We start from the raw sequence: 25,380 nt of genomic DNA on the forward strand, positions 1-25,380 counted from the left end.
ATTTTTAACCATACCTTTTTTGTCCGTATCTCCGGCAGATCTCGTTCTTTCCCCCGGGGTGCCAGCGAGGAAAAGGAGCCCTCTTCCTAGGAAGATCCCAGGTGGGCGCCCAAGAGGGGTCCCGAACCTCGCTGGCCCTCGGCCAGAGAGAAGAGAGTCCTGCCGCGGTCACCAAATGATTTACCAAAATAAGAGTATTGGCCTATTACTGATACCCAACTGTGACGGACAAAAGACTCTTTAACAATTTAAAGTTAGAAAGTGTATGTTTATTCAGTGCTGGACAGCAGCCTGAGGTAACCCTCCAATACACACTGCAAAATTACAGGTGATCACAGAGTCGATTTATTGACAAAAGCTTCAAACAAATTCATAATACCAGCCTCTCCCATCCCCCCGCTTCCTGTGGTAATTAGCTTGAATGGCTATTAAGCATGCGTGGTTGGCTTCTTGAATTAAGTCTGGGGTCGTTTTTGTGGGGAGGGGTCTTCAAAAGAGGAAGAAAGGCGAGTCTTCCTCGCCCTGAACTCTCGACCCTTTCTATCGACGACAATACAAATGGCTTCTGGGAGAACCCCAATTTTCCCTCCCTTCATGACTTTGAATAAGTTTCTGCTTGCAATTGAAACTACTTACTAGTTTCATCTGTTCCCGTTGCAAGCACAGCTGAGTAAACATAAAATGACAGTCAATAAATTATTTAAGTTTCAGATAACCATCTGAAGGCCATTTTCTTCTAACTTCTAACTCTTAATTATTTTCAGCAAGGCCTATGTTTATTCAGCGCCGTTTAATAAACTCTAGTAAATAACTAACTTTTAACTAATCCTAATTTCTCTAAGACTAAGTGTTTCACTTGGGTGACACATTGTAGTGTATGCACCCCATGCCACAGCAGCTGTACACAAACTAAAGGGGGGACATTGGCTGGCCGGGAATAGGATGCTTAAATACCAATCGCTGTTATTAGAGCAGGATGGTGTTACCTTGGGAACAACTTCTGTTGTTAAGCCTGCCATGTTTCTGTCCTCCACCTTAACTGACGATGTGCCTGATCAGGACTGTTTGCAGACAATTGAAGAGGTCTATTCCAGCTGGCCAGACCTGAAGGACGTGCCCCTGGAAAATCCAGATCAGGAGCTTTTTACAGATGGCAGCTAGCCCAGAGAGGACATGAAAACATTTCAACATTTTTGTGTTGAAAATCTTTTGAAACATCTAAAACAGGTAATAGGAAAAGGAATGACTGACATTGTACAATCAGTAGTGAGCAAATATTAAATCTGCTGTAGAAACAACCCTGATATGAGGAAAAGAGTTGTGTTAGGAGTAACAAAGGCCAGGGATCTTCCTGGAGATTACTGGCAAATAGATTTTGCAGCATTACCAGGCAAAGAGGGACACTGGTCCATACTGGTATTAGCTGACACTTTCAGTGGATGGCCGGAAGTTTTCCTCTGTCACACTAACACAGCCAAGGAAGGAGTGAAAGTTTTTCTCAATCACATAATTCCAAGGTTTGGGGTTCCCTTGGGGATGTCATCAGATAGGGAACAGCACTTTGTCACAACAGTGGTTAAAGAAGCGAGCCAGATTTTGGGAATTACTTGGGATCTGCACACACCTTACAGACCCCAAGTGAGTGGTGAAATTGAACATATGAATGGGACCCTCAAAACACAAATTAGTAAACTTGGTCAGGAAACATCCATGACATTGGTTCAAGCCTTGCCTGAAGCTTTACTGAGTATCCACATCCAACCGAGGTGGAGGGAAAACATCAGTCCCTATGAAATACTGTATGGCAGCCATATCAGATTCCACATGTTCCAGGTGAAATTCACATGAAGGGCAAACTTGATTCACAGAGATATCTAATGGCTTTGGCTCCACATTGCAGAAGCTCCAGAATTACATCCTGCTATCCAGACCCATAGGACTGGACACACCTGCACATCCCTTCCAGCCTGGACACTGGGTCTGTGTGAAGTGGTGGGACAGTGATCATCTGCAAGCCAAGTGGAGAGGACCATTCCAAGTCCTGCTGACCACCTTCACTGCAGTCAAAGCTTCTGGCAAAGGACCCTGGATCCACTGCTCCAGAGTTAAGAAGTCTTCTGCTCCTGAAACAACTAAAAGAACAGAGACTGATGCAGATAAAAATATGTTTTCAATTATTCCTCTTTTATGCCCAAAGAAATGTTCATAACAATCATTATTCTTCTTTGCATGATAGCCAACTGTGCAAGACATTTCTACTGTTAGATATTTATCTATTATTAGATATTTATCTGCTGATAAATATTTCTTATTGTTATTTACTATATTTTAGATACTTATCCATTATTAAACACCTATTATTAGCAGATATTTAGAATAGAGACTTGACAAGGTAAAGGCCTTGTTAAGCTTTTAAAGGGGGGGGAAAGATGCCTTAATTTTCAATTTTCATATTTTTCAGATTCTGTGCTGCCCTAGTGCGTGACTCTGAACTTCAAATAAAGTGTTAGCAAGTTCTCTTCACAGCTTAGTTAGACAAAACAATCATTTTCCAGCCTGAGAGCCAAGGACACCATTGCAGCTTCAGGCCCAAAAATTGTGAACAACAATGAATTGAGGAGAGCAATCTGGGTGAATGAGACTTCATAACCTGGAGCTCTAATTGGACAATTAACCCCAAGATGTAAATCGACCAAAACTGATAAAAGTGTGAAAATCTGTGACTGCTCGTCCATCTTGGGTAGAGCCACGGCCGGGCTCTTGTGCTGCCCAAGGTGAATCCTTTGAAGGCCTTTTAGTAAAAACCTCCTTGACTCCTTTAACTCTGTCCAGCCTCTCTAGGCATCAGTTGGAGATTCCCCAGTGACCCTGGTGATCCGTGTTGGGAAGACACCTGGCTGGGGGGCTCCACATCTTCCTGGCTCCCTGTGGACACCTGGATGAATGCAGGGGCAGGAACGTCCATTGGGGCCCAAACTGACATTGGGAATTCCTTGGGGAGAGCAGATTTGTTGACTTTCAACCCAAAAAAATCTTCTGCATCCAGTCCTATCTTCTGGTGGCATCAAAGAATATTGAATGGTCTTGGAGGTCTTTTCCAACCTCAGTGATTCCATGTTTTTTATTTCCTATTGCCCAAGGGTGTCTTCTGCAGCCAAATACTGATGAACTGGAGCAAAGACCAAGATTTTGGAGACAGTGGGGTGGGAACCCCTCCAAAACAGGTTCTTCCCTCCCACCAAAGTACATGGATCCTCAGCTGGCATGGACAAGGAAATCCCTTTCTTTCGGCCTTGATTTGCTTTTCATTTTTCTTCATGGAGTAAAAATAGAAAAATAGAAGCTCTTCTCGGGATAAAAAACAAAGACATTGAACTGAGACATGGGGGGATGTAGTAATTATGTTGAGATGGACATGACTGGCATCATCAGCAGTCCTTTATTAAAAACTTGTCATACCTTATTTCAATGGACTTCTCTTAGGCAACTCTGACTCCTTCCCTCATAGGCAGAATCACACAGCTCTGACTCCTCCTCTCCTCTCTCCAAGTTTCCTTCTTCCTTCTACATCACTGGCTAAACCCCAGCCTGTCCCTTATCTGGCCGCCTAACCCTGTCTGTCACAACAACTTCTTACCTTATCTGTCCCTTGCACAACCCCATGTCCCTTCTCTCCTCACAGCACAGCCAGCAGACTCCACTCCAAACTGCAGCAGATCCTCAGTCTCAAGCTCCAACTGCCAGTGTGACTGTGACTAGTGGCCAGCTAGCCCACTCTTTTATAAAACACCCATCCTCACTGGGCAGGCAAGGCTGTTTGCACTCCTCAGTAACCAGTACAGGTGTAGTTCATTGGGAAACATTGCCTTCTAGCCTTTCAACCTATCTTCCCACAAATTCCCCCTTTTTTATTTAATTAAAATAAATTGACATGATGACACATTCACATATTTCACCTCAGACTAACAGTTATACAATTGTTTGGGCAACACATCACAATAAGGACATATACTTGAAATCTCAGTTCTCAAATATCACAAGTAGTTTGCCTAGCTTTACTTCATGATTGTTTCTTTCAGCAAGTTCTTATATAAGAAATAATTGTCTGCATGCTGTAGATTGATTAGACATTTACCTTTCCCCAGAGCCAAGAGTCTTATTATTTTTCTCCTCACATATAACCAATTTATTCCAGTTTCATTACCCAAAGTGAAACTTTACAGCAGCATAACAACAGCATACAATTCATTCTGATTGATTCTTCATTCTTTTCTCATTGACTGTTAGCTTTCTTTTTTAATTTACTTTGGTTTAGTTTGGCTTTTAGCAGTACAGAACATCAACCTAAGGATTCTCTTAGCTCTGAAATGCCTTTGTGAATTAAGCTTGATACATTACCCAGATACACAGTACATACTATTAAAGCTCAAGAAGCAGAAAGCTGCAATTCATAAACACAATATATATATTTCAGCATCAAACAGACACATTGCATTCAACAGCAGAACCACCATCTCCAGCTTTTCCTGTGTCTTGTTCCTTTAATTAATTCACTTGTTCCTTTTTCAGCTTAGTTGCTTTTGTAAAGTTATTTTAGCTAACTGCTGTGCAGGAGTTACATATTGGAACTCGGCTCTTAATTCAGCTTTTTGGGGGACACAGAGGCAGCTCTGGCAGGCTCTGCTTCAGGGACAGGCACATTCTCAAGCTGAACTTCATTCTTCTCTTGCTCCCCATTAACTTCAATTTCTTGCTCTGATTCTTCTTCTACCTCCTGCTCTGTTTTCCATTCTTTTAGAGTCTCATAGAGCAATCTCCAGGTGGCAGTCAAATTTGCAGCTGCCTTGTCCCCTTTGCATACTGCATCCCACGGTCTTTCCCCAACTTCTTTCCATACTCTAACACTAAAGGCAGTACTTTCATCAATCTTAATAACATATTTTTTTTCCCCAAGTGTTTTTTTAATACACATAAAACAGTCTGTTGCCAGTGGCTCATCTGGATAACCATCCCTTCAGGTGTCACAGTCAATCAGGTTCAGACCAGCGGCTTCCCCCACTGCTCTCAGCTTCCCTGGGCTCCGTCTCTGGCTGTACATCACCCTACAGCCCAAGTCCAACCACGCTGGCATCACCATTATGTAGTAACTATGTTGAGACGGACTGGACTGATACCATCATCAATCCTTTATTAAAAACTTTACATGCCTTCTTTCTGTGGACTTCTCTCAGCCAACCCTAACCCCTTCCCTCAAAGGCAGCTCCACACAGCACTGACTCCTTTTCTTACAGGCAGCTCCACACAGCTCTGACTCCTCCTCTCCTCTCTCCAAGTTTCCTTCTACATGACTGGCTAAACCCCAGCCTGTCCCTTATCTGGCCGCCTAACCCTGTCTGTCACAACAACTTCTTACCTTATCTGTCCCTTGCACAACCCCATGTCCCTTCTCTCCTCACAGCACAGCCAGCAGACTCCACTCCAAACTGCAGCAGATCCTCAGTCTCAAGCTCCAACTGTGACTGTGACTAGTGGCCAGCTAGCCCACTCTTTTATAAAACACCCATCCTCACTGGGCAGGCAAGGCTGTTTCTACCTCTCAGTAATCAGTACAGGTGTAATTCATTGGGAAAGATTGCTTTCTGCATTATCCTTTCAACCTATCTTCCCACACTTATTCTGTAAGGCTTTTCTTATTTCCTATAGTTATGGTCACCATCATCTCATGGTCATGGTCACCTCACAGTCACCTCATGGTCACAATCGTCTCACAGCCATGGTTGTGTCATGATCATCTCATGGTCTTGATCACCACATAGCCATGGTGTGTTGTGGTCATCTCGTGGCCACCTCTTGGTCAAGATGTGTCATGGTCACAGTCATGATCATCTCATGGCCTCCAGCATTTCATGGCCGTGGTGGTGTCATGGCAATCTCTGGTCATCTCATTGTCACCATCATCTTGTGGTCATCTCATGGTCACGGCCATCTCATGGTCATGGTCATTTCCTGATCACCATCATCTTATGCTCACGGTCATCTCACTGTAATGGTCACCTCATGATCATGTCATGGTCACCTCATGGTCATCTCATGGCCACGATCACATCAGGGTCACCCCAAGGCCATGGCTGTGCCACAGCCAACCCATGGTCATCTCTTGGTCCAAATCATCTCTTGGTCAGGGTTGTGGTTGTGTCATGGTCATATCATGGCCATGGTCACTCTCATCCCATGGCCATCTTATACTTGTGTCATGGCCATGGTCATGGCCAGGGAACCTCTCCAAGCCCCAGTTTTGGAACACTCAAGGACCATTGGGGGCAACGATGCCTGGCCTGACCCCTCTCCCATCCCACTGCCCTTCCAGGAGCCTGACATGGCCAAACCTGTCAGGGCTTGGCCTGCCCTGACCCCGGGCTGGTGTCAGTGAAATGGCTAAATAAATAATAAAGGGACAGGAATGACTAAAGGGCTAGAAACTGAAAGTGTAAGGAGAAATAAAAAGGGTGCACAAAGGCCCCTTTAGAAGACCCTAAAATGGGGTTGAGCAGACACTGATACAGACTATGAAGGAATGTTCTAGAAAGCTTCCAGCCAATCACAGACCCTTGTGCAGTCTCTATTTGCATGGTTATGCCCAGTAGTTCCCATAATCCTTTTCTTCTCCTCTACTGCTCGCCATAGTGTGACTGGATGTTGTCTGTCTTGGCTCCTCAGTGTCCAGGGTTGTTACCTGCTGTGGGGCCGGTTCCCAGCCCGTCCCTTCCAGGATGGACTGCTACACAGACTCTCCTGGGGACACATGGGATATGGGACATGGAGCAGGAAACAAAACCTGGGGGATGGAATTGGGTGTGGCTGAGAAGCCCTCATTTTGCTCCAGGTGTCCCCATCCCAGTCCTGGTGTCCCCCTTTATGTGTCCCCATCCCAGTCCTGGTGTCCTCACACTGATCCTGGTGTCCCCATTCCCATGAATGTGTCCCCCACCCTAGTCCTGGTCTTCCCATCCTGCTCCTGGTGTCCCCGTCCCAATTCCTGCTGTCCCCATTCCCATTCCTGCTGTTCCCATCTCTGTCCCTTGCTGTCCCTATCCCATCCTGGTGTCTCAATCCCCGTGTCCCCATCCCTGTCCCCAGTGTCCTTATCCCTGTCCCCAGTGTCCCTATTCCCACTCCTGGCTCCCAGTGAGGAACTGTCGGCCACTGGAGGAGGGAACCCGGATTTATTGCCCCAAGCAGGATTTATTGCCCAAAGTAGGATAATTTCACACCAGAACAAAAGCATTGGGAATATTTGTAATTCTTAGCTTTAAAACACTGGAAAATGGGAAATGTATCTGTTAGCAAAAGCTGTGGGTGGATGGGAACAGTGGGATGAGCTCTGCTGGCATCTCCTGGTTTCCTGGGAAGAGGGAAGGGGCCGGATCCAGCTCCATGGATCGCTCAGGCAATGATTTCTGTCGGGATGAGAGAGGGTCACGGTGTCACCCTCTCCATGTCCCCATCCCACAGGATGGACCTGGCTGGAGCCCATGGAGAGTGGGAGCTGTTTCGGAATCCCACCTCATCCCGCCCCAATCTTGCTCCATCCATCCCACGCGATCCCGCCCCATTCATTCTGCCCTAATCCCACTCTGGAATTCCACCCAATCCCTCTCCATCCATCCCACACCTACTCCATCCATCCATCCATCCATCCATCCATCCATCCATCCATCCATCCATCCATCCACCCCAACTCACCCTGCTCCATCCAACCTGCACCAATCCTGCCCCATCCATCCCACCTGATCCCACTCCAGAATCCAGCCCCGATTCCACTCCACAATTCCATCTGATCCTGCTCTGGACCCCTGCATTGATCCAGAATCCCTCCCTGATCCCAATCTGTCCATTCTGCCCCGATTCTCCTCTGGAATCCCACCCTGATCCCATTGTGTACCTGCACTCAAGGCGTTGGTTCCCACGTCATTTCCTGCAGAAAGAGAAGATCCATGAGATTCCAGCACAGATCCAGTTAATCCACTGGGAATAACTCCAGGATCCATCCTGGGATCCAAACAGAGAGGACTCAGAGCTGGATCCACCACTGGTACTCACTGGCTGCCATGTTGCATCCATTCCTGTCCCTCCTCCCTGTGGAAAAACAGTGGGATCAGCGTTGGTGGCACAGGATTCCCAGAACAGTGCCAGGTGGATCCATGCTCCATCCCAACCCCCATCCCGTGCATTACCAGATTGGCGCTTCCAGATGACAAATCCAATGAGGGCAATGAAGATGATGATGGCAGCGATGGACACAGCGACCACCACAGTGAGATTCCTGCCAGATGTTGGCTCTGAAAAATGTGGGATGGTGAGCAGGGGGAGGGGAATCCCCATTTGGGAATTCCAAATTCCCAATTCCCACATTCCCAGCCTCACCCCAAGCATAGATCCCGGGCTCTGACATTCCGGGATGCTCCACCCGGCACCGGTACTGCTCCCGCTCCTCCGGCCGTGCCTTGATCCTGGCCCAGGTGTGGAAGGTGCCGTCGCTGTTGGGAACGATCCCGCCCCACTCCGTCTCCTGACCCCAGATTTCATCCCCCTTCATCCAGTTGACTGCGATGGAGCTGGGGTAGAATCCGTACGCGTGGCAGGACAAGATCAGCATCCCGTGTTCCTCTTTTCCAGACACATGGACATCAGGGGGCTCTGGAATGGGATAACGGTGAGATACATCCATGGAATTCTATTGAGTCCATGGGTGAGATCTGCCCCTGGAATTCCCACTGGAATTGGATGGGGGTGAGACCTGCCCATGGAATTTCCACTGGAATAGGATGGGGTGAGATCTGCCTGTGGAATTCCCACCGGAATTATCACGTTCCCAAGTCCTCCATTCCCAAATCCCACATGAATTCTGCTCCCACCTTTGCGGTCCAGCTCCTTCTGTCCATATTTGACGTATTTCTGGAGCCACTCTGGGCATTCATGCTCCAGGTAATTCGCCTGCCTCTCAACCTCGTTCGTTTCACTTTCCCAGTACCTCCTGCTGATCTCAGCAGCGCTGTCGGCCGCCACGAATCTCCTGGATCCCAGGTCAAAGGAAATGAGTTCCTGCCCATCGTAGCCATTCCGGAAGGACCCATGGACGCTCCCATCAGATAGGAGCTCACAGCCAAAAAGCCATTGTATGGTGTGGAGACCTGGGGGAATTGTACCCACAGAGTCCCAGTCCCACAGAGCCCCATTCCAGCCCTATGGAGCCCCAGAGTCTGATGGAGATCCACAGAGCCTCATCCCAGCCCCATGGATCCACATCCCAACCCATGGATCACAAGATATCCCATACCAGCCTAATGGATCCCCATCTCAGCCCCTTGGTGCCTTGTGAATCCACATCCAAGCCTCATAAATCCCATTCCAGCCCTATGGATCCCCATCTTAGCCTCATGGAAACCCACCCCAGCCCCATGGATGCCATCCCAACACCATGGATGCCACCCCAACCCCACAGATCCTATCCCAGCCCCACAGATCCCCCCCACTCACCCCTGCTCTGGTTGTACCGGTCCCGCAGTATATCCAGGTTCCTGGCATCCATGTTCTGGTTCCCCACGCAGATCTGGGTCTCCCTATCCCAATATCCCGGCCCGACTCTATCCTTTATCCACTGCGTCAGCGGCTCCATCCGGCCCCGCTCGCTGTCATAGCGCACGAAGGGGATCCCATCCAGGTATCCAATCATCATGAACTGAGGGATCCCCGGGCTGGGCTCTGACACCGCCACATCCAAGTAATACAGGGAGTGAAGAACTGGGGGGACACAGAGATTTGAGGGGATTGAGGGGGTCATGGATCAATGAAAGGGTAACTGGGAGAGACGGGAATGGGGTGCATGGGGTCCCAGTGTCCAGGAATGGTGGCTCAGGGGACTCCCACTATCAAGGAAAGGGGGATACAAGAACTGTGAGAGGTGGGATGGGAGTTCCAGGGGATTCCTGTGCCCTGGAAACGGGGCTCAGGAGTCCCCGGTGTTGAGGGAAAGGGGGGGTTTGGGAGCTGGGAAAGGCAGGAATGGGGGTCCAGGGGGTCCCTGGTTCAGGGGAAAGGGGGATCTGGGGCTGGGAGAGGCGAGCGGATCCTGGAGGCGCAGCCTGGGAGACAGGAAAGACACTGAGGAAGTGCGGTGGGGGAGGGGACGGAAGGAAAGGCCGAATTCCAGGGAGTTCATCTGGATCTTATTGGATTCGCGCTGCGACCTCCCCTGAGACCCCCTGGGGCGGCCGGGACCCTCTGGGACCCCGTTTCAAATAGCGGCGGGAGTGGAAAACGGGGGAGACACGAAAGTTGGGAGGTCCGAGGCAAAGGTGAAGGGCGAGACTGAAGTCTGGGAAAGGGGGATGGCGGAAAAGGAGGTGCAGGGTGTCCCAGGCCTTGAAATGGAGATTCAGGGGTGTCCCAGTGCCCAGGAATGGGGGTTCAGGGGGTGTCCCGTACCGCGATTCGGGGTTCAAAGGGGTCTTGATCCCCAGGAATGGGGGTTCAGGGCAGTCCCGGTGCCTGATGAGGGGGTTCAGGGCGGTCCCGGTGCCGGGGAAGGGGGAGTCACAAAACCCAAAATGTGGCTATGGGAGGTTCCCGAGTCCAGGAATGAAGGTTTACGGTTTAGCCCGGAAATGTAAGTTCAGAGCGGTCGCGGTTTTAGGGGTCCCACTCACCTTTCGTCGCGCCCCCCGGGTCCCAGAGGAGCCCCAGGAGCCCCAAAAGCGGCCCCAGACCCAGCGCTGGAGCCATCGCGCTGCTCCGCTGCGGCTCCGCCCGGCTCCCCCCGCCCGGCTCCCCCCGCCCGGCTCCCCCCGCCCGGCTCCCCCCGGCTCCCCTCGGCTCCCCCCGCCCGGCTTCGCCCCAGCACTGGCCCCGCCCCCAGGGCGGCCTCCGGCCCCGCCATTGGCGCCGCATGTTCCTGTCCGCCAATGGCAACAGTATCTCTCAGTGACGTCATCAGTCGCCGGGTAGATCCCGGTCTCGCAGGTTGGGGCGCAGAAGCGAAAGAGACCGAGGGAGCGCGGTGCGGAGAGGGGTCGGCGGAATTCCAGAGAATTCCTCTGGATTCCTCTGATCCCCGCTGCGACCTCCGGCGGCCCTTTGAGAACTATCTGCAACCCCCTGAAACCCCCCTTAAGAAAGCTCCGGGAGTGGAGAACTGGAGGGACACGAAAATTTGGGAGACCTGGGGGTGTAAAGGTGAAGGAAAAGGGCGGGTCCGGGGTCTGGGAAGGGCGGGATGCCCGAGAAGGAGGTGCAGGGGGTCCCAGTAGACGTGACGAGGATCCAGGAGGGGGTCCCAGTATCGAATAATGGGGTGCAGGGGGTGTCCTCATGCCCAGTAATGGGGGTTCAGGGGGTCCCAGGATCAAGGAAAGGGAGCTGAGGGCAATGGGGGGTCCAAAGGGTCCCTGTGCCCAGGAAAGGGGGGGCACGGGTTGAGGAAAATAGAGAGTGGGGGCTGGGAAAGGCAGGAATGGGGGTCCAGGGGCTCCCGGAGTCAAGGAAAAGGGGGACTGGGGTCTCCGAGAGGGAGAGGGTCTGGAAAGGGGTGCGGGGGGCATTGGTGCTGGATGAAGGGGTTCAGTTGGGTGCCGGTGCTGGATAAGGGGATACAGGGGGATTCTGGTGCGCGGGAATTGGGGGTTCAGGGGAGTTCCGGTCCTGAATATGGGGGTTCAGGGGGTCCCGGAACTGGGGAAGGTGGTCTCAGTTCCTCCGAAATGAAGATTCAGGGAAGTTCCCGTGCCCAGAAATGGGGTTTTCTAGGAGTTCCCATGCCGGTAAATCGGGGTTCAGGGGGTCCCGGTTCCCAGGAAATGGGGTTTCGGGGGTGGTTTCCGTGTACGAGAATGGGGCTTCAGGGGGTTCCACGTTCCAGGTAAGGGGGTTCAGGGTATTTTTCGACTGGGCAAGGGGGTACAGGGGGTCTCGGTGCCCCGAAATGAACGTTCAAGAGGGTCTCTGTGCCCAGGAAGGGGAGTTCGTCCGGAATTGGAAGTGCAGGGGGGTCCCTGTTCCCAGAAACGGGGGTTCAGGGGGGTCCCGGTGCAGGGGGCGGTCACCGGTCCCCGGGCGGATCCCGAAGCCGCAGCTCGGGAGACGCGAAAATGATCGGGGAACGCGAGGAGGGGGAGGGGACAGAGGAAACCCTGGGAATTCCTCTGAATCCCCTCCGGGACCTCCCAGGACCCCCCGCAGGACGAGCAGAGGGTGGAGAACTGGGGTGGACGCAGAGACTGGGGGGTCTGGGGGCGTCCAAGAGTCAGGAGCAGAACTGGTAGATTGAGGAAGGTTCCAAGGTTCAAGGAAAGGACTGGGAGAGGCGGGATGGGGGCTCCAGCGGGTCACTGTGCCCAGGAAAGGGGTCCAGGGGTCCTCGGTTTTGAGAAAAGTGGAGTTTGAGAGCTGGGAAAGGCAGGAATGGGGGTCCAGGGGGTCCCTGAGTCACGGGAAAGAGGGAGCTGGGGCTGGGAGAGGCGGGCGGATCCCGGGGACACAGGATGGGCGAAGGGAAATCGAGACGGGAGGAAAGGGGAATTCCAGGGAATTCATCTGTTCCCACTGGATCTCCTCTGAGATCCCCTGGGACCCCCCGGGACCCCGGGGGACCCTCTGAAACGCCCTTCCAGGAAGCGCCGGGAATGGAGAACTGGGGAGACGCAGAAATTTTGGAGATCTGGGGGTCCAAAAGCCGAGGAAGAGGGCGCATCTGGGGTCTGGGAAGGGCAGCATGGCCGGGAATGGGAGTGCAGGGGTGTCTCAGAGCACTGACGGGGGTGCGGGGGAATCCCAGTCTCGGATAAGGGGGTGCAGGGGAAAGGAGTACGGGGCTGTCCCCGTGCCAAAAATGGGGGTTCAGGGGTTCCCGTTGTGGTAATTGATAAAAGATTCGTGTTAATCACAAAAGTCTTGGGGTTCGTACAAACCAGAATACTAAGGTCTGAAGTGAAGCATGGACGCTAGATAAAGGAAAATATATGATTAAATCGTTCTGTTTTAAATCACCATGTTATGTTATGTTGTGTTGTGTTATGTTTCCCAGATAAGTTATATCTGCTGCCAGCTTGCAAAATCACACTTCCGGATAGTCCTTCCTGCCTTTGTTTGATCACTGCTGCCTATCTCAAGGACCAGACTTCCAGATTTCCCTGGTGGTTGTCTACAAAGACCAGATGTTTATCTGTGAGACTGACTATCGCCCAGAGGCTTTGTGAGTTTGGATACAGATGTTTATTCGACCACCACTGCTTACTTGGCAAAATTATGACAGAAAAAAACCCAAAATTAATGATTATAATGAGAAACCATAGTATAAGAAGAGGCTGCAAACCAAGGTTGGGTGGAGCGTGGAGTGGGCGGTGACCCCTCACGTTCCCCAGCGCGCTGCTTGCTCTTTCTATATCAAATAAAGCAATCTAAATTTTGCTGAATATCGAGACTTTTGTCTCTCATTTATAACAATTGGGAGGTGAGAGGAGTGATGGGATCTGGGGAGATCCAGACCATTGCCAGATCGTGGTCAGCTCATGTTCATCACGTGGTCACTCATGGTCATCTTATGGTCATCTCCCAATCACCATCATCTCATGCTCATGGTCACCTCATGGCCAGGATCATGTTATGGTCATGGGCATGCCGTGGTCATCTCTTGGTCACAATACCTCATGCCCATGGTCATCTCACAGTCATCATCATGTCATGGTCACAGTCATGGACATTTCTTGATCACCTCATGGCCATGGTTGTGTCATGGTCATCTCATGGTCACTACATGATCCTGGGCACCACATGGCTGTGTCATCATCATCTCATGGTCACAGTCCTCTCATAGTCATGGCCGTCTCTTGGTCATCTCACAGTCACAGTCATGTCATCATCACAGTCATGGTCATTTATTTCCTGATATCCATCATCTCATCTTCATGGTCAACTCTCAGTAATGGTCACCTCATGGTCATGGTCACCTCATGGTCATGGTCATCTCCTTATCACCATCATCTCATGGTCGTGGTCATCCTGTGGCCACAATTATTTCATAGCTGTGGTCATATTGTGGTCACCTCATGGTCATCTCCTGATCTCCATCATCTCGTTCACAGTCATGGTTGCATCATGGTTATTTCTTGTTCTTGGTCATCTCCTGATCCCCATCATCTCATGTCCATTGTCGTCTCACTGTAATAGTCATCTCAGGGTGATGGTTGTGTCATGGTCATCTCATGGTCATGGTCATCTCATGGCCACAGTTCTGTCATGGTCATCTCATATCAGGGGTCGAGGGTGGTCCCCAACAATCCTTTTTAGGCTTTGCGGATATCAGAGCAGAAGTGGCAAAAATTAAAGAAGAGCGGAACAACAACCACAACTCAGAAACATAAAAAAATTTATTAATAATGAAAGTAAATGTGGGATGAGGCCCAAAAATCCAAATACAACAACTGAGAGGACAAGGTCACTTTAGGAGCCTGGGGTTGAAGACAAAGATACAGGGAGGTCCAAGGTGTAAATATGGGGTAAGGGAGGGGGTAGAGTTGAGCTTAGGGTCCAATGGGGAAAGGGGAAAGTGGGGCAGAGGTGGAGTAAGGGCAGGTAGGATCCAATGGGGTAGGTTGGGTGGAACATTGCATCAGCTGAGGGCCAATGGAGATACAAGGAAGGGAGAACATTCTGGAACTGGGAGAGGTGATAATTAACGGGGAAATGAGGGTTAGGAATATGCATGAGGTATTAACATAGGCAATCCCATAACTCTTAATAACATTCTTCTGAGGTCACCACAACTTAAACAAATGCCTCCCAAAGTTTAGGGTTGGGATATAATTTTTCTTTGGTGATGGTTGCCTGTCCTGGGATACTGGTCAGGCTGACTCCCACATCTCCCCCTTTCTGTTTAACTGTAAAAATAGAACTGAAAGATTTTTGTAAAACTCTGTAAAAACATCCTAACAGACAAGGAACAACTCACAGTATAATGACAACAATTATGAAGATAAGTAACCCCGTATTCATTATAGACAACACCTACCCCTTGATTTCCCAACTTTTAAAGAGTCCATCAAACCAGTCTTTGTCATCATAAATTCTTAACTTTTTGACTCCCATCTTTGAGGACTTGAATACTTTTGTGTATAGACTCACTATGGTCTGAAAGGTTCACGCAGCACATGCCTTCGAGGTCTTGGCATCCGTGTGCCAACAGCAAGAAATCTATGGCAGCTCTGTTTTGTAACGTTGTGTGTCTTAGGCTGTCAACATCTGTTAAAAGGTCATTTAGAGATAGAAGTAGCATTGGTTTATTTACATAACCAACATCCTAATTTTCCTAATTGCGTTATTGCTTGTGCAGCACCTACCCACGGTACAAAAGCAGAGGCAACAATCCTCTGTCCTCTATTCCAAAATTCTATTTCACTGGTACAGTCGAATTGGAACTGATGTGCAAAGCGGTTTATTTCCCTATTTTTGTCATTGCCAATTAGTGTTGTGACATTGGGAGTTAGTAAAGCAAGCCTACCAAGGCTACATGGGCTGCCTTTAATACGAGATGGAATGGCAGGCCATGCTCTGTCCCCACAAATAAGAAACGTGCCTGCTGGTAATTGCAAAGGGGCATCGATTTAGATGGATGTCATGAGGTATAATTGCACCATAGGCTCTCATTTTTATACCTTGGATGGTGGGGAGAAACATCCCACAGTGCTGGTTCATCTGGTTTTACAATTTGGGGCTTAGCACCATTAGATGTTACCAATTGAACTCTTTTTCTATAATGAAAGGTAAAGCAGTAATCCATTCGAGCTGAGCCAAACAGTTCCAATTCTTGAGCCTCTAATGGTGCATGTGGAAGGCTGCGAGGCCACGAATCTCAAAAATCTACAGGATTGTATTTCAGCTTACCCATGGGACTGTTCCTTTGCATATTACAGATGGCCTTTTTATTTACTGGCCACTCATCTATTGCCAGACCTACCAGCCATGTTGAAGAGGGGTTATTTGGGGTGGGAACAGATAAACATAAAGTCTCCTGGTGTGTTATGTTCGCTAAAGACTTGCTGTTAGGAGTTGTGAGTACTGGAATTTTCTGGTGGGTTGTCCTTTATTGGCTGTAGGTAAGGTTTGATGGTTTTGGCTGGTATCCACCGAGGTCCTCTATCTGTGGAGACACAACTGTATCCCTTCCCCCAATTATTAATTGAAATGGTCCTAAAATTTGATTTGTTTCAGGCTCTTTTACTAACACTGGTGGTCATCAGCATCATCAGCTTGTGGATTTCTGTTACAGCACGAGGCTGGCTCATGCTCCAGTGCAAGTTTTTTTGATGGCAGCCTGGGGAAATTGCCTTTAAAAGAAAATTGTTTAGCCGGGGGTTCGTTTTGACCAGGAACTGGGTATCTCCCTTTTCTCTGTGGACAGTCTTTTCAGAAATGCAAAGCATGTGGGTTGGTACTGTGATTGTGGGCTTTAAAAGGAAACTGCACAGCCACCAGGGCTTTTGCAACTCCTTGCCCCATGGCCTGGGCCTGTCCTGCTGCCACATTCATCCCGAGACGTTTGCACGCCTCGATCATCTGGAGGATCATCAGTGGTGTTTCTCGTGGCAGGGCGTGCAACACCTTTGGACACTCAGAGTTACCATGAGCTACTGCCAATGTCTCTAACAGTTTGTTGCTGGTCCTATCATCAGGGATTTGTTTTTCCAATGCTTGTTTTAACTGGTCTATAAATTCCGTGTATGTCTCTCCTGGCTCTTGCCTAATATTAGTATACTCTGAGTTAGGATTGCTGCCATCTGCTACATGGACCAATGCTTTTAACAAAAATTTTTAACTTCATTGAATACTTGCCTGAGGACTGCTGCTGCTTGCTCCTCAGGTTGGCTAAATTGTCCTTCCCCGGTTAGGTGGCCCATCATTTATGTTGTGTCATTCAAACATAACTGAAATTTAACCCAAACTTTACTGAAACAAGCCCACATTGGCTGCCTGTCACTGCAGTGTCACTGTTGATGTGTCCCTTGACCCAGTCAGCTCTCTGATCATGTGGTGTCCACGCATCTCCCCAGCCCATCACTGCCTCACACACGAGGTGACCACCACCCCACTCTCTGGCCATCTGACCCGCAGCTGAGCCCTTCCCAGAGTGCCTTTTGGTGGATAAAAGTGAACATAGTGAACAGGATTTAACAAAAATAGAAGAGGCCCTTATTCTCTAAGGCGTTCCTTATTTCCTACAGTTATGGTCATCACCATTACCTCATGGTCATGGTCACCTAATGGTCACCTCACAGTCACCTCATGCTCACAATCATCTCGCAGCCATGGTTGTGTCATGATCATCTCATGGTCTTGATCAGCACATAGCCATGGTGTGTTGGGGTCATCTCATGGTCACCTCTAGGTCAAGATCCTGTTATGGTCATCTCACAGCCTTCAGTATTTCATGGCCATAGTGGTGTCAAGGTCATCTTGTGGTCATCTCATGGTCACAGCCATCTCATGGTCATGGTCATTTCCTGATCACCATCATCTTATGCTTGTGGTCATCTCACTGTAATGGTCATCTCATGATCATGTCATGGTCACCTCATGGTCATCTCATGGCCACGACCACATCAGGGTCACCTCAAAGCCATGGTTTTGCCATGGCCAACCCATGGTCATCTCTTGGTCCAAATCATGTCATGGTCAGGGTTGTGGTTGTGTCATCTTACGGCCATCTCGTGCTCCTGTCATGGCCAGGGAACTTCTCCAAGATCCTGAGCCCCAATTTTGGGACGCTCAAGGACCTTTGGGCACAATGAGGCCTGGCCTGACCCCTCCCCCCATCCCACTGCCCCTCCAGGAGCCCAACGTGGCCAAACCTTCCTGGGGACACCTCGGACATGGGACACAGAGTGGGAAATGAATCCTGAGGGATGGAGCTGGGTGTGGTCGGCAAGTCCCAATTCTAGTCCTGCTGACCCCATCCTGCTCCTGCTGTCCCCATTCCGCTCCTGGTGTCCCCATTCCCATTCCTGCTGTTCCCATCTCTGCCCCTGCTGTCCTTATCCCACTCTGCGGTCCCCGACCCTGCCCCTAGTGTCCCCGTCCTTATCCCCAGTGTCCCCATTCCTGGCTCCCAGAGAGGAACTGCCAGGCACTGGAGGAAGGAACCTGGATTTATTGCCCCAAGCAGGATTTATTGCCTCAAAGCAGGATAATTTCACACCAGAACTGAAGTATTGTGAATATTTGTGGTTCTTGGATTTAAAATACTGGAAAATCAGAAATGGATCCATTAGCAAAAGCTGTGAGTGTCTGGGAGCAGCAGGATGAGCTGTGCTGGCAGCTCTTGGTTTCCTGGGAAGAGGGAAGGGGCCAGATCCAGCTCCATGAATCACTCAGGCGGTGATTCCTGCTGGGATGAGAAAATCTTCCAGGTCACTGCTGGCTCTGCAGGAAAATCCAATGCAAACAGTCAAGTCAGGTGCCTGAAGGATTTTCTGACCTGTGCCACAACAGGTCCCTTCTGTGAGGTCAGTGTCCCGTGAGGAGGGAACATGTCCTGGAAATGTCACGGAATGTCAGTGGAGAATGGAGGCACTGGCAGCTCGTGGCAGCCCTGGCAGGGACTGTCACTGATCTGTGTCCTCGGGGGTGACCCTGACAGGGGCCTCTGAGCTGGGACAGCAGCGCAGGACCCTGGGCTGGGAAGGTCAGCCCCAGCTCAGGGCCAGCGCTGGGAGCAGGGCAGGACAGGGCAGGGCCATCCCTGGGGCCAGGGGAGCTGCGGGAGCTGTGTCCCAGTGCCAGCCCGGTCTGGAGCCATAGCCCTGCTGGGCACAGAGCCCCTGGGAGCCGATGGCTGGGCCAGCTCAGCACAGCGGGCTTGGGCTGATCCAGCAGGACACGGTGGCCGTGGCTGTGCCAGGGGCTCTGCCCGGGGATCTTCCCCTGGGGGCCTGGAGCAGTCTGGGGCTGCAGGGACAGGAATGGGCTGGAGCCGGGCACTGCCACCACCCCAGCACTGCCACAAGGCCAGCCCCGGTGTCCCAGTGCCACCATTGCCCAGTGCTCCCCAGGGCACCTGCAGGGACTGGAGATCCCGGTCCCCCAGCTGCTGCCATGGCCCCTGACCCCGCTGTGCTCCCCCTGCCCTTTTCCCTGATCCCGGGGTGCTGCTGCCCCAGGAAGAGGGGTCAGTGCAGCCCCAATGAGCCCAGGGGCTGCAGAGGGAACAGGGACAATCCTGCTCTGACACTCCAGGTTTGGGGCTGGGCTCAGCTCCGGGGTGTCCTGCAAGGAACGCTCTGGGAGGGGAGGGGTACCGGGAGATGGGGGGTGTGGGGCTGGGGGCTGTTGGAGGATGGATTGTGTTGGAGGGGGGGTGTCCCCACAGGGTCCCCAGCTGCCTTTGGATCCCTGCCTGCCCCCCTCGGCCCCCCGGGTGCCCGGTCCCCTCCAGGGGCAGCTGCCCCGTGCAGGAAGCTGCAGGGATGCGGGGAGCGGGGCTGGATCCGTGCCACAGCTGGGATAGACTCTGTGCCAGGGCTGGGCTTGTGGCCAGGGCTGGGGGCTGTGCCAAGCCGGGCTTTGGCCTGGGGGCTGTCAGGGAGGGCGCAGGGAGGAGTCCCGGCAGGGATAAAGGTGCTCCTGCCCTGCTGCAGCCTCAGCCAGCGCTGCCCAGTGCGAGAGGAAGATGAAGGTGGCTGTGCTCAGCGTGGCCCTGTTCTTCTCCATCCTGCTGTGCCTCCCGGCACAGAGCGAGGTGAGGCTCCAAAGCCACGGGCTGGGCTCAGGTCTGAGGGCTCTTCCCAATGCAGGGGCTCTGCCGGGCTCCCCGGCCCCGGGCCGTGCCGCTTTCTCCTCGCCACCATTGCCTCTGTCCTTCCCCTTGCCGCAATTCAACTCCCGCTGCCAGAGCCCGGCTTCCCCACGGATGCTCGGACCCGGCTCCTCCCTGCGAGGGCCCCAGAGCTTTCCTGTGCTGCTATCCCCAAATCCCGTCCTTTTGGGCCTCCCCATCCCATCCCATCCCATCCCATCCCATCCCATCCCATCCTCTTGATCCCCTCGGGCATCTCCCCAGCATCTCCTCTGTTGCCCACACAAGAACAAAGACCAGTCCCAAACTAGGCTGAAGTGGGACCAAGAGGTCCAAACTCATTTAAGTACAGACTAGGCTGAACTCGGCCAAACTGGGATGAACTGTTCCAGTCCCAAACCAGGCTGAGCTGGCACAAACTGGGAAATGCCTCCCCCTCTGCCCCTGCTCCCCTCAAGCCCCCAGATGATTCCCAGGATCTTCTTTCCAATCTTTGCCCTCAGTTCATTGCCTTCCACCCTGCAGTGATGTTCCCAAATCCCCTGGCACCCCCTGCTCAGAGCAGAGGACAGCCATGGGTGGGAGGTGGGGGGCTGGGGACTCCTGTGTCCCCCCAGCCCCTCAAGGGCCAATCCTGACCAACCTTTTGCTCTCTTTGCCCAGGCCACCTTTGATGGCAGTGGTGGAGCTATATGTGTCGGGGTAAGTCCTGGAGCTGGGTTCACCAGTGTGGGAACTGGGGGGAACTTTGGTCACCCCCAATCTTTACTAGGACTGGGGACACCCCAGTGACATCTCATGCTCTCTCCACAGCGAGTTGGTGGCATTGCTGTTGGCGATGTGAGTATCCTGAATTTTTCTGCTGAACCAGAGCCTCCCCTCTCATGGCCATGACCCTCCAGGCCATCCCAGTGCACCCCAGTGCGTGCCTGTACATCCCAGAGCTTCCCAAGGCTGCCCCTTCCCCAGGGTCCCCATTGTATTCCCACCCATCCCAGTGCACCCCAGGCACCCCAAAGATCCCCATACCCAGTCCACTTCCTCTCCTCTTTCCCTCCACTCCCTTCCCTTTCTCATTCTCCATGACAGTATCCCCAAATCCCCCTCCTGGACTCCCAAAGCCCCTCCCAAACCCAACAATTTTGGTCCTCTGCCCCTTCTTTCCCCTGTCCCACCCACCTCCCACTTCAGCCCCCATGTCCCCCCACTGGAATTCCTGCCTCCCCACCTGCATTCCCCCATTCCCATCCCTTCAGCACCCCCAGCCCCATCCCGAGGGGCCCCAAACTCCCCCCAGTTCAGTGTCTTTGGGGCCCTCACATCCCACTCCATCCCCTCCTCCTTGGAGGGCCCAAGTTCCCCTCGCTCTCCTCGTCTCCATCCCCACCGTGGTCCCTGCAGGAACAGGGATCGGGTGAAACTGCCTGGAGTGGGACTGCGGGGAGCAGAAGGGATTTTCCCCCTCAGATTGGGGACAGCCACAGGGCGTGGGGACACCTGTGACTCTTGAAATCCCACAGGGGCCATTCCAGACTAAACCTTTGCTCTCCATCTGCAGGTAGTCATAGGAGGAGCTGCAGGTGAATGCATTGCGGTAAGTCCTGGAATTGGGGCACCAGTGTGGGAACTGGGGGCCAGTTGGGTCCCCCCATGCCTTGCTGGGACTGGGGACACCCCGGTGACCAGTGACATCTCCCCATCTCTCTGCAGAAGAAGAACGGCGTCCAACGAGTGAAGAGGTCTGAGGTGGGTACCCGCAGTTCTGCTGGGCCCAGAGCTTCCCCTCTCCTGGTCATCACCCCCAGTGCACCCCAGCACACCCCACTGTGCCCCAGTACACCCCAGCCTGCCCCAGTATCTCCCAACCAGCCCCAGTATCCCCCAGTGTGGCTCTAACCCCCCCTTTCTCCCCAGCCCCTCGTGGCTGAGCAGGTGGAGCTTCTGCGGGAGTGATGCCCGGCTGCCCCTCTGGATGCCCTGGTGAGAAATCTTGGCGGATTCCAGCCCCACAAAAGATCCTCGGGGACCAGGGCAGATTCTTGAGCCCTCTGGGGTGGGCAGAGCTTGGGAAAGTCAGAGGGACATGGAGGGGGCTGTCCCTGATCCATGTGCTGGGGTTCGGTGGACAGAGCTGTCCCCAAGGCTTCCCTTGCACTGGGGGGCTCTAGGGACACCCAGTGTCCCTGTGGAGCAGCAAGGGCTCTGGGAGGTTTTGGGATATTCCAGGGTGAGAGGCTCTGGGAGCCCCATGGATGTCAGGAGCCAAGTCCAGTCCCAGGTGTATCCGGGGCTCCAAATCCCTTCTCCTGCTGCAGGTCCCTGCAAAGAGAGGGGTGGGAACAAGGTCCCTCCCGTGTCCCAGTGGACACGGGTGTCACGACTTGGGCTCTGCCTTTCAGGTCTGGAACTGGTGATGACACCCAGGGCCTGTCCCCCCCAGCAGCATGAGGAGATGATCATCTCTGGATAATCCCCCTGATCCCCTGGGAGCCCTGGGAATGTCTCTGGAATAATCAATAAACCCCTTCAGCAAAACAACTCTGTGTATGCACGTGTGCCTGTTCTCATGTCTGTGCATGTGTTCCCCTGTCCATGTGTGTGTTCCCACATCCATGTGTGTTCCCTGTCCCTGTGTGTTCCTGTGTCTCTGTGTGTTCTTATCTCCATGTGTGTTCCCATGTCCGTGTTCCGTGTCCCTGTGTGTTCTGTGGCCCTTGTTCAACCCTGCGAGTCTCCAGTCCCTCCCCCACCATGACCAGAGTGACTCCAGGGGCTCCCAGGGGTCTCTCTCCCCCCACACCCACCACTGTGTGCCCTGGGCAGGGCAGGCTGGGACACCCTGGAATGTCCCCCTGGAGCTGGGAGGGACGAGGGGCACCCAGAGCAGCCTCTGGAGCCCCCAGGGTTTGGGGCACAGAGGGAAACAGGTTCTGCCCAGGGCTCTGGGAGCCCCATCCCCAGGGAGCACAGGTTGGGCTCGGGGCAGGAGAGGATCATGGCCAGGAGCCTGGAGCCCTGGCTCCTCTGCTCCGTCTGGGAGTGACAGAGCTTCCCTGGCCAAGGATCAGCACTCGTGGCTTCATGGCTCTTGGCAATGAGGGGGTTAAGGTCACTTGAAGGATCTTGGGCTGTTCAGATCCCATCCTTGAGGTGCCTCTGCCCAAATTCAGGGGCAAATGGGACCAAAGTCAATAGTCTGGAATTGACTGAACAATGAAATGCCAGGGAGAGAAAGGAGGAAGGGCAGGAAGAGAGGGAGAAGGGAGGGAGAGAGATCAATCAGAAGCTCAGCACCACCCATGGATCCAGCAGTGTCCTGTTGGTCCTTCTTCCCCTGGAGCTTTTGGGTGGTGGGGGGTCCTGAGGTCATTCTGAACTTCTCCCTGTTTATCCATTTTAGCAAACTCAGGAATCAGTGCTCATGGGCTACACCCCTCTCTAATGCCATTGGTTTAACGATTCCCTGGCCTTGGGTGCTGATTATTCCAGACTCAGGCTGACTCTTCTGTTCAGCCAGAGGTTTCTGGGCTTGGTGGTGGCCATGGATCAGTGGTCACCATCTGCCCCTCTGGAATTCCCTTTGATCCAGTCACAGCTGATTCCAGCACCAGTGCTGGCTTGGATTTCCTTGTCCACCACCAGGGTCCATTCTGATCCCCCAGCTTTGTTTACCTCCCCCAAGGTCCAAGATGGCCTGAGGACAATTGTCCCACCTTGATCTTACCTTAGGGAGCTCCATTCCGTGCTCGTCTCTTGGCAGAATCCCTCTGTGGGGGCAGTGTTTGGGATGGGCAACTGCTGCTCCTTAGTCCCAACACCAGTGGAGCTTCCCCAGCCCCCAGGAGTCCTGCCTGGGTGTCCCCAAGGTGTCCCCTAAGTGTTCCAGCCCAGTGACCCCCTGGTGACCCCCTCCAGCCCCACTTCATGCAGCTCCCAGAGCACAGCGAGGTCTTTGAGGCTCTGGACTGTGACATCTTTGAGGCTCCAGAGCCGATGGCGCTGCCAGTGCTGGTCCCCATCGAGATGTGAAATGCCCTCAATAAGGAGCAGGGGTGGCCTTCATCATCACCATCATCTTCATCACCACAACCACCCACATCATCAGCCTTATCCTCTGCAACATCATCTTCATCACCCACACCGCCATCATCATCTTCCAGTACCATCAAGCTCCATCATCATCACCACAGCACCAACAGCTCCATCTTCATCATCACCTTCATCTTCATCACCCACACCCTTGACACCATCACCCTGACACTGCTCACACCATGTCCCCACAGCCCCCTGTCCCAGCATTCCCAATCCCCCTGTTCCCATGGGCCCATGTCCCACCTGAACCCTGCCCTCTGCTCATGGGTCACCTCCATGGTCACCTTCATGGTCCAAGGTCACCTCCAGCTCTTCCCTGTCCCCACCCTCTCACTTCCTGTGTACCTTCGACCATCTCCAGGTGCTCTTGACCATCTCCATGCCCCCACTACCATCTCCCTGTCCCCTCCTCATGTCCCACCACCACATCCTGTTCACTTTGAACATCTCCATATCCCCCTCATGTCCTCCCCATGTCCCCACCACCTCTCCACATTTCACTGCTCATCTCTGTCCCCAGTTCCATCTTCCTGTCTCCTCCAGCTCCTCCCTGTCCCCTCCACATTTGAAACCACCATGTCCAGGTCACCTCCACGATCTCCAGGTCTCCTTGACCATCTCCTCCTGGCTACCATCCCCATCCCCATGACCCCACCACCATGTCCATATCCTCTCCATGTCCCCAACTCCATGTCTGGGTCCTCTCTTGTCCCTGCCCCCACTGTCATCTCCATGTCCCCTCTGCTGTCCCCTCCACCATGGCTCGGCCACCCCAATCTCTTCCCTGTCTCCCCCTCGCAATGTCCCTCTGTTCCTCTCTTCCCCCATCTCCATCTTCTGCCCTCAGCCCAACCTTGTCCAACCCCTCGGCCCCAGCCCTGCCCAGAGGAACACCCCTGGCACTGTCACCACAGCCCTGGCACTGTCAACATACCCCTGGCACTGCCACCCCACACCCCTGACATTGTCACCATCACACCCCTGGCACTGTCACCACCACATCCCTGGCAGTGCCACCACACCCTTGGCACTGTCACAACCACACCAGCTGGCACTGCCACCATCACACCCCTGGCACTGTCACCACACCCCTGGCACTGTCACCACCCCGTCTCCCCCTCCCACGCCTTGTTTTCCCTTTCACATCCCAGTGTTCCTATCACAGCTACTGTGGGAACACCCCTGTCACTGTCACCTCCTGTCACCCCCATGTGTCCGTCACCCCCGATGCCGCTGTAACCCCCCCACGTGACACTGATGGGATGTGGCAGGGTCTGAATTAGGGGGGGAACAGGTTGGGGGAATCACCTGATGTCATCTGGTGACACCCCAAGTGCCACCCCCCCGTCCGTGGGGCGCCACCCAAGTGTCCCCAATGCCCTCGTCACGCTCATTTACTGTCAATAAAGGGAATTTCCCCTCCCCCATCCCAAACCGCCTGCGGGTTT

General features: G+C 52.7%; 2 protein-coding genes and 1 long non-coding RNA gene across 4 annotated transcripts in view; 2 read left to right on the forward strand and 1 right to left on the reverse strand.

Moving 5' to 3' along the window:
* Positions 1-7,222: 7,222 nt before the first annotated feature.
* LOC148218050 (class I histocompatibility antigen, F10 alpha chain-like) lies at positions 7,223-10,851 on the reverse strand. Of its 2 annotated transcripts, none has more exons than XM_088158177.1 (8): positions 10,707-10,851; positions 9,538-9,801; positions 8,916-9,191; positions 8,425-8,697; positions 8,235-8,339; positions 8,101-8,136; positions 7,943-7,975; positions 7,223-7,457 (listed from the first exon to the last, which is right to left on the reverse strand). In XM_088158177.1, exons 1-8 carry the CDS (start codon positions 10,780-10,782, stop codon positions 7,444-7,446), a joined length of 1,077 nt encoding a protein of 358 aa, XP_088014303.1. In that variant the 5' UTR covers positions 10,783-10,851; the 3' UTR covers positions 7,223-7,443. The 2 variants fall into 2 exon arrangements, with proteins under 2 accessions (XP_088014303.1, XP_088014302.1); XM_088158176.1 differs by having other exon boundaries at positions 7,925-7,975.
* A 100-nt stretch (positions 10,852-10,951) lies between these two features.
* On the forward strand, positions 10,952-13,466 carry LOC148218051 (uncharacterized). Its single transcript, XR_015800628.1, has 2 exons — positions 10,952-11,232; positions 13,079-13,466. It is a non-coding gene; the product is annotated as an uncharacterized LOC148218051 (long non-coding RNA).
* Positions 13,467-14,544: 1,078 nt separating this feature from the next.
* LOC148218052 (uncharacterized) overlaps positions 14,545-25,380 on the forward strand; it is a 107,800-nt gene continuing 96,964 nt past the window's right edge. The window contains exon 1 of the mRNA XM_088158040.1: positions 14,545-14,549. Coding sequence (XP_088014166.1) covers positions 14,545-14,549 — 5 coding nt within the window. The remainder of the gene's footprint in view (positions 14,550-25,380) is intronic.

The sequence above is a fragment of the Sturnus vulgaris genome, unplaced genomic scaffold (assembly GCF_052056855.1).
Source record: "Sturnus vulgaris isolate bStuVul1 unplaced genomic scaffold, bStuVul1.hap1 Scaffold_195, whole genome shotgun sequence".
NCBI classification, from domain to species: domain Eukaryota; kingdom Metazoa; phylum Chordata; class Aves; order Passeriformes; family Sturnidae; genus Sturnus; species Sturnus vulgaris.

Excerpts from the sequence above, each read along its gene's own strand:
- LOC148218050 (XM_088158176.1), bottom strand. The coding sequence starts at position 10,782 with ATGGCTCCAGCGCTGGGTCTGGGGCCGCTTTTGGGGCTCCTGGGGCTC. Across the intron at positions 8,340-8,424 it reads GCCCGGGATCTATGCTTGGG|AGCCAACATCTGGCAGGAAT; the intron begins GTGAGGCTGGGA and ends CACATTTTTCAG. Across the intron at positions 8,137-8,234 it reads CATCTGGAAGCGCCAATCTG|GGAGGAGGGACAGGAATGGA; the intron begins GTAATGCACGGG and ends GTTTTTCCACAG.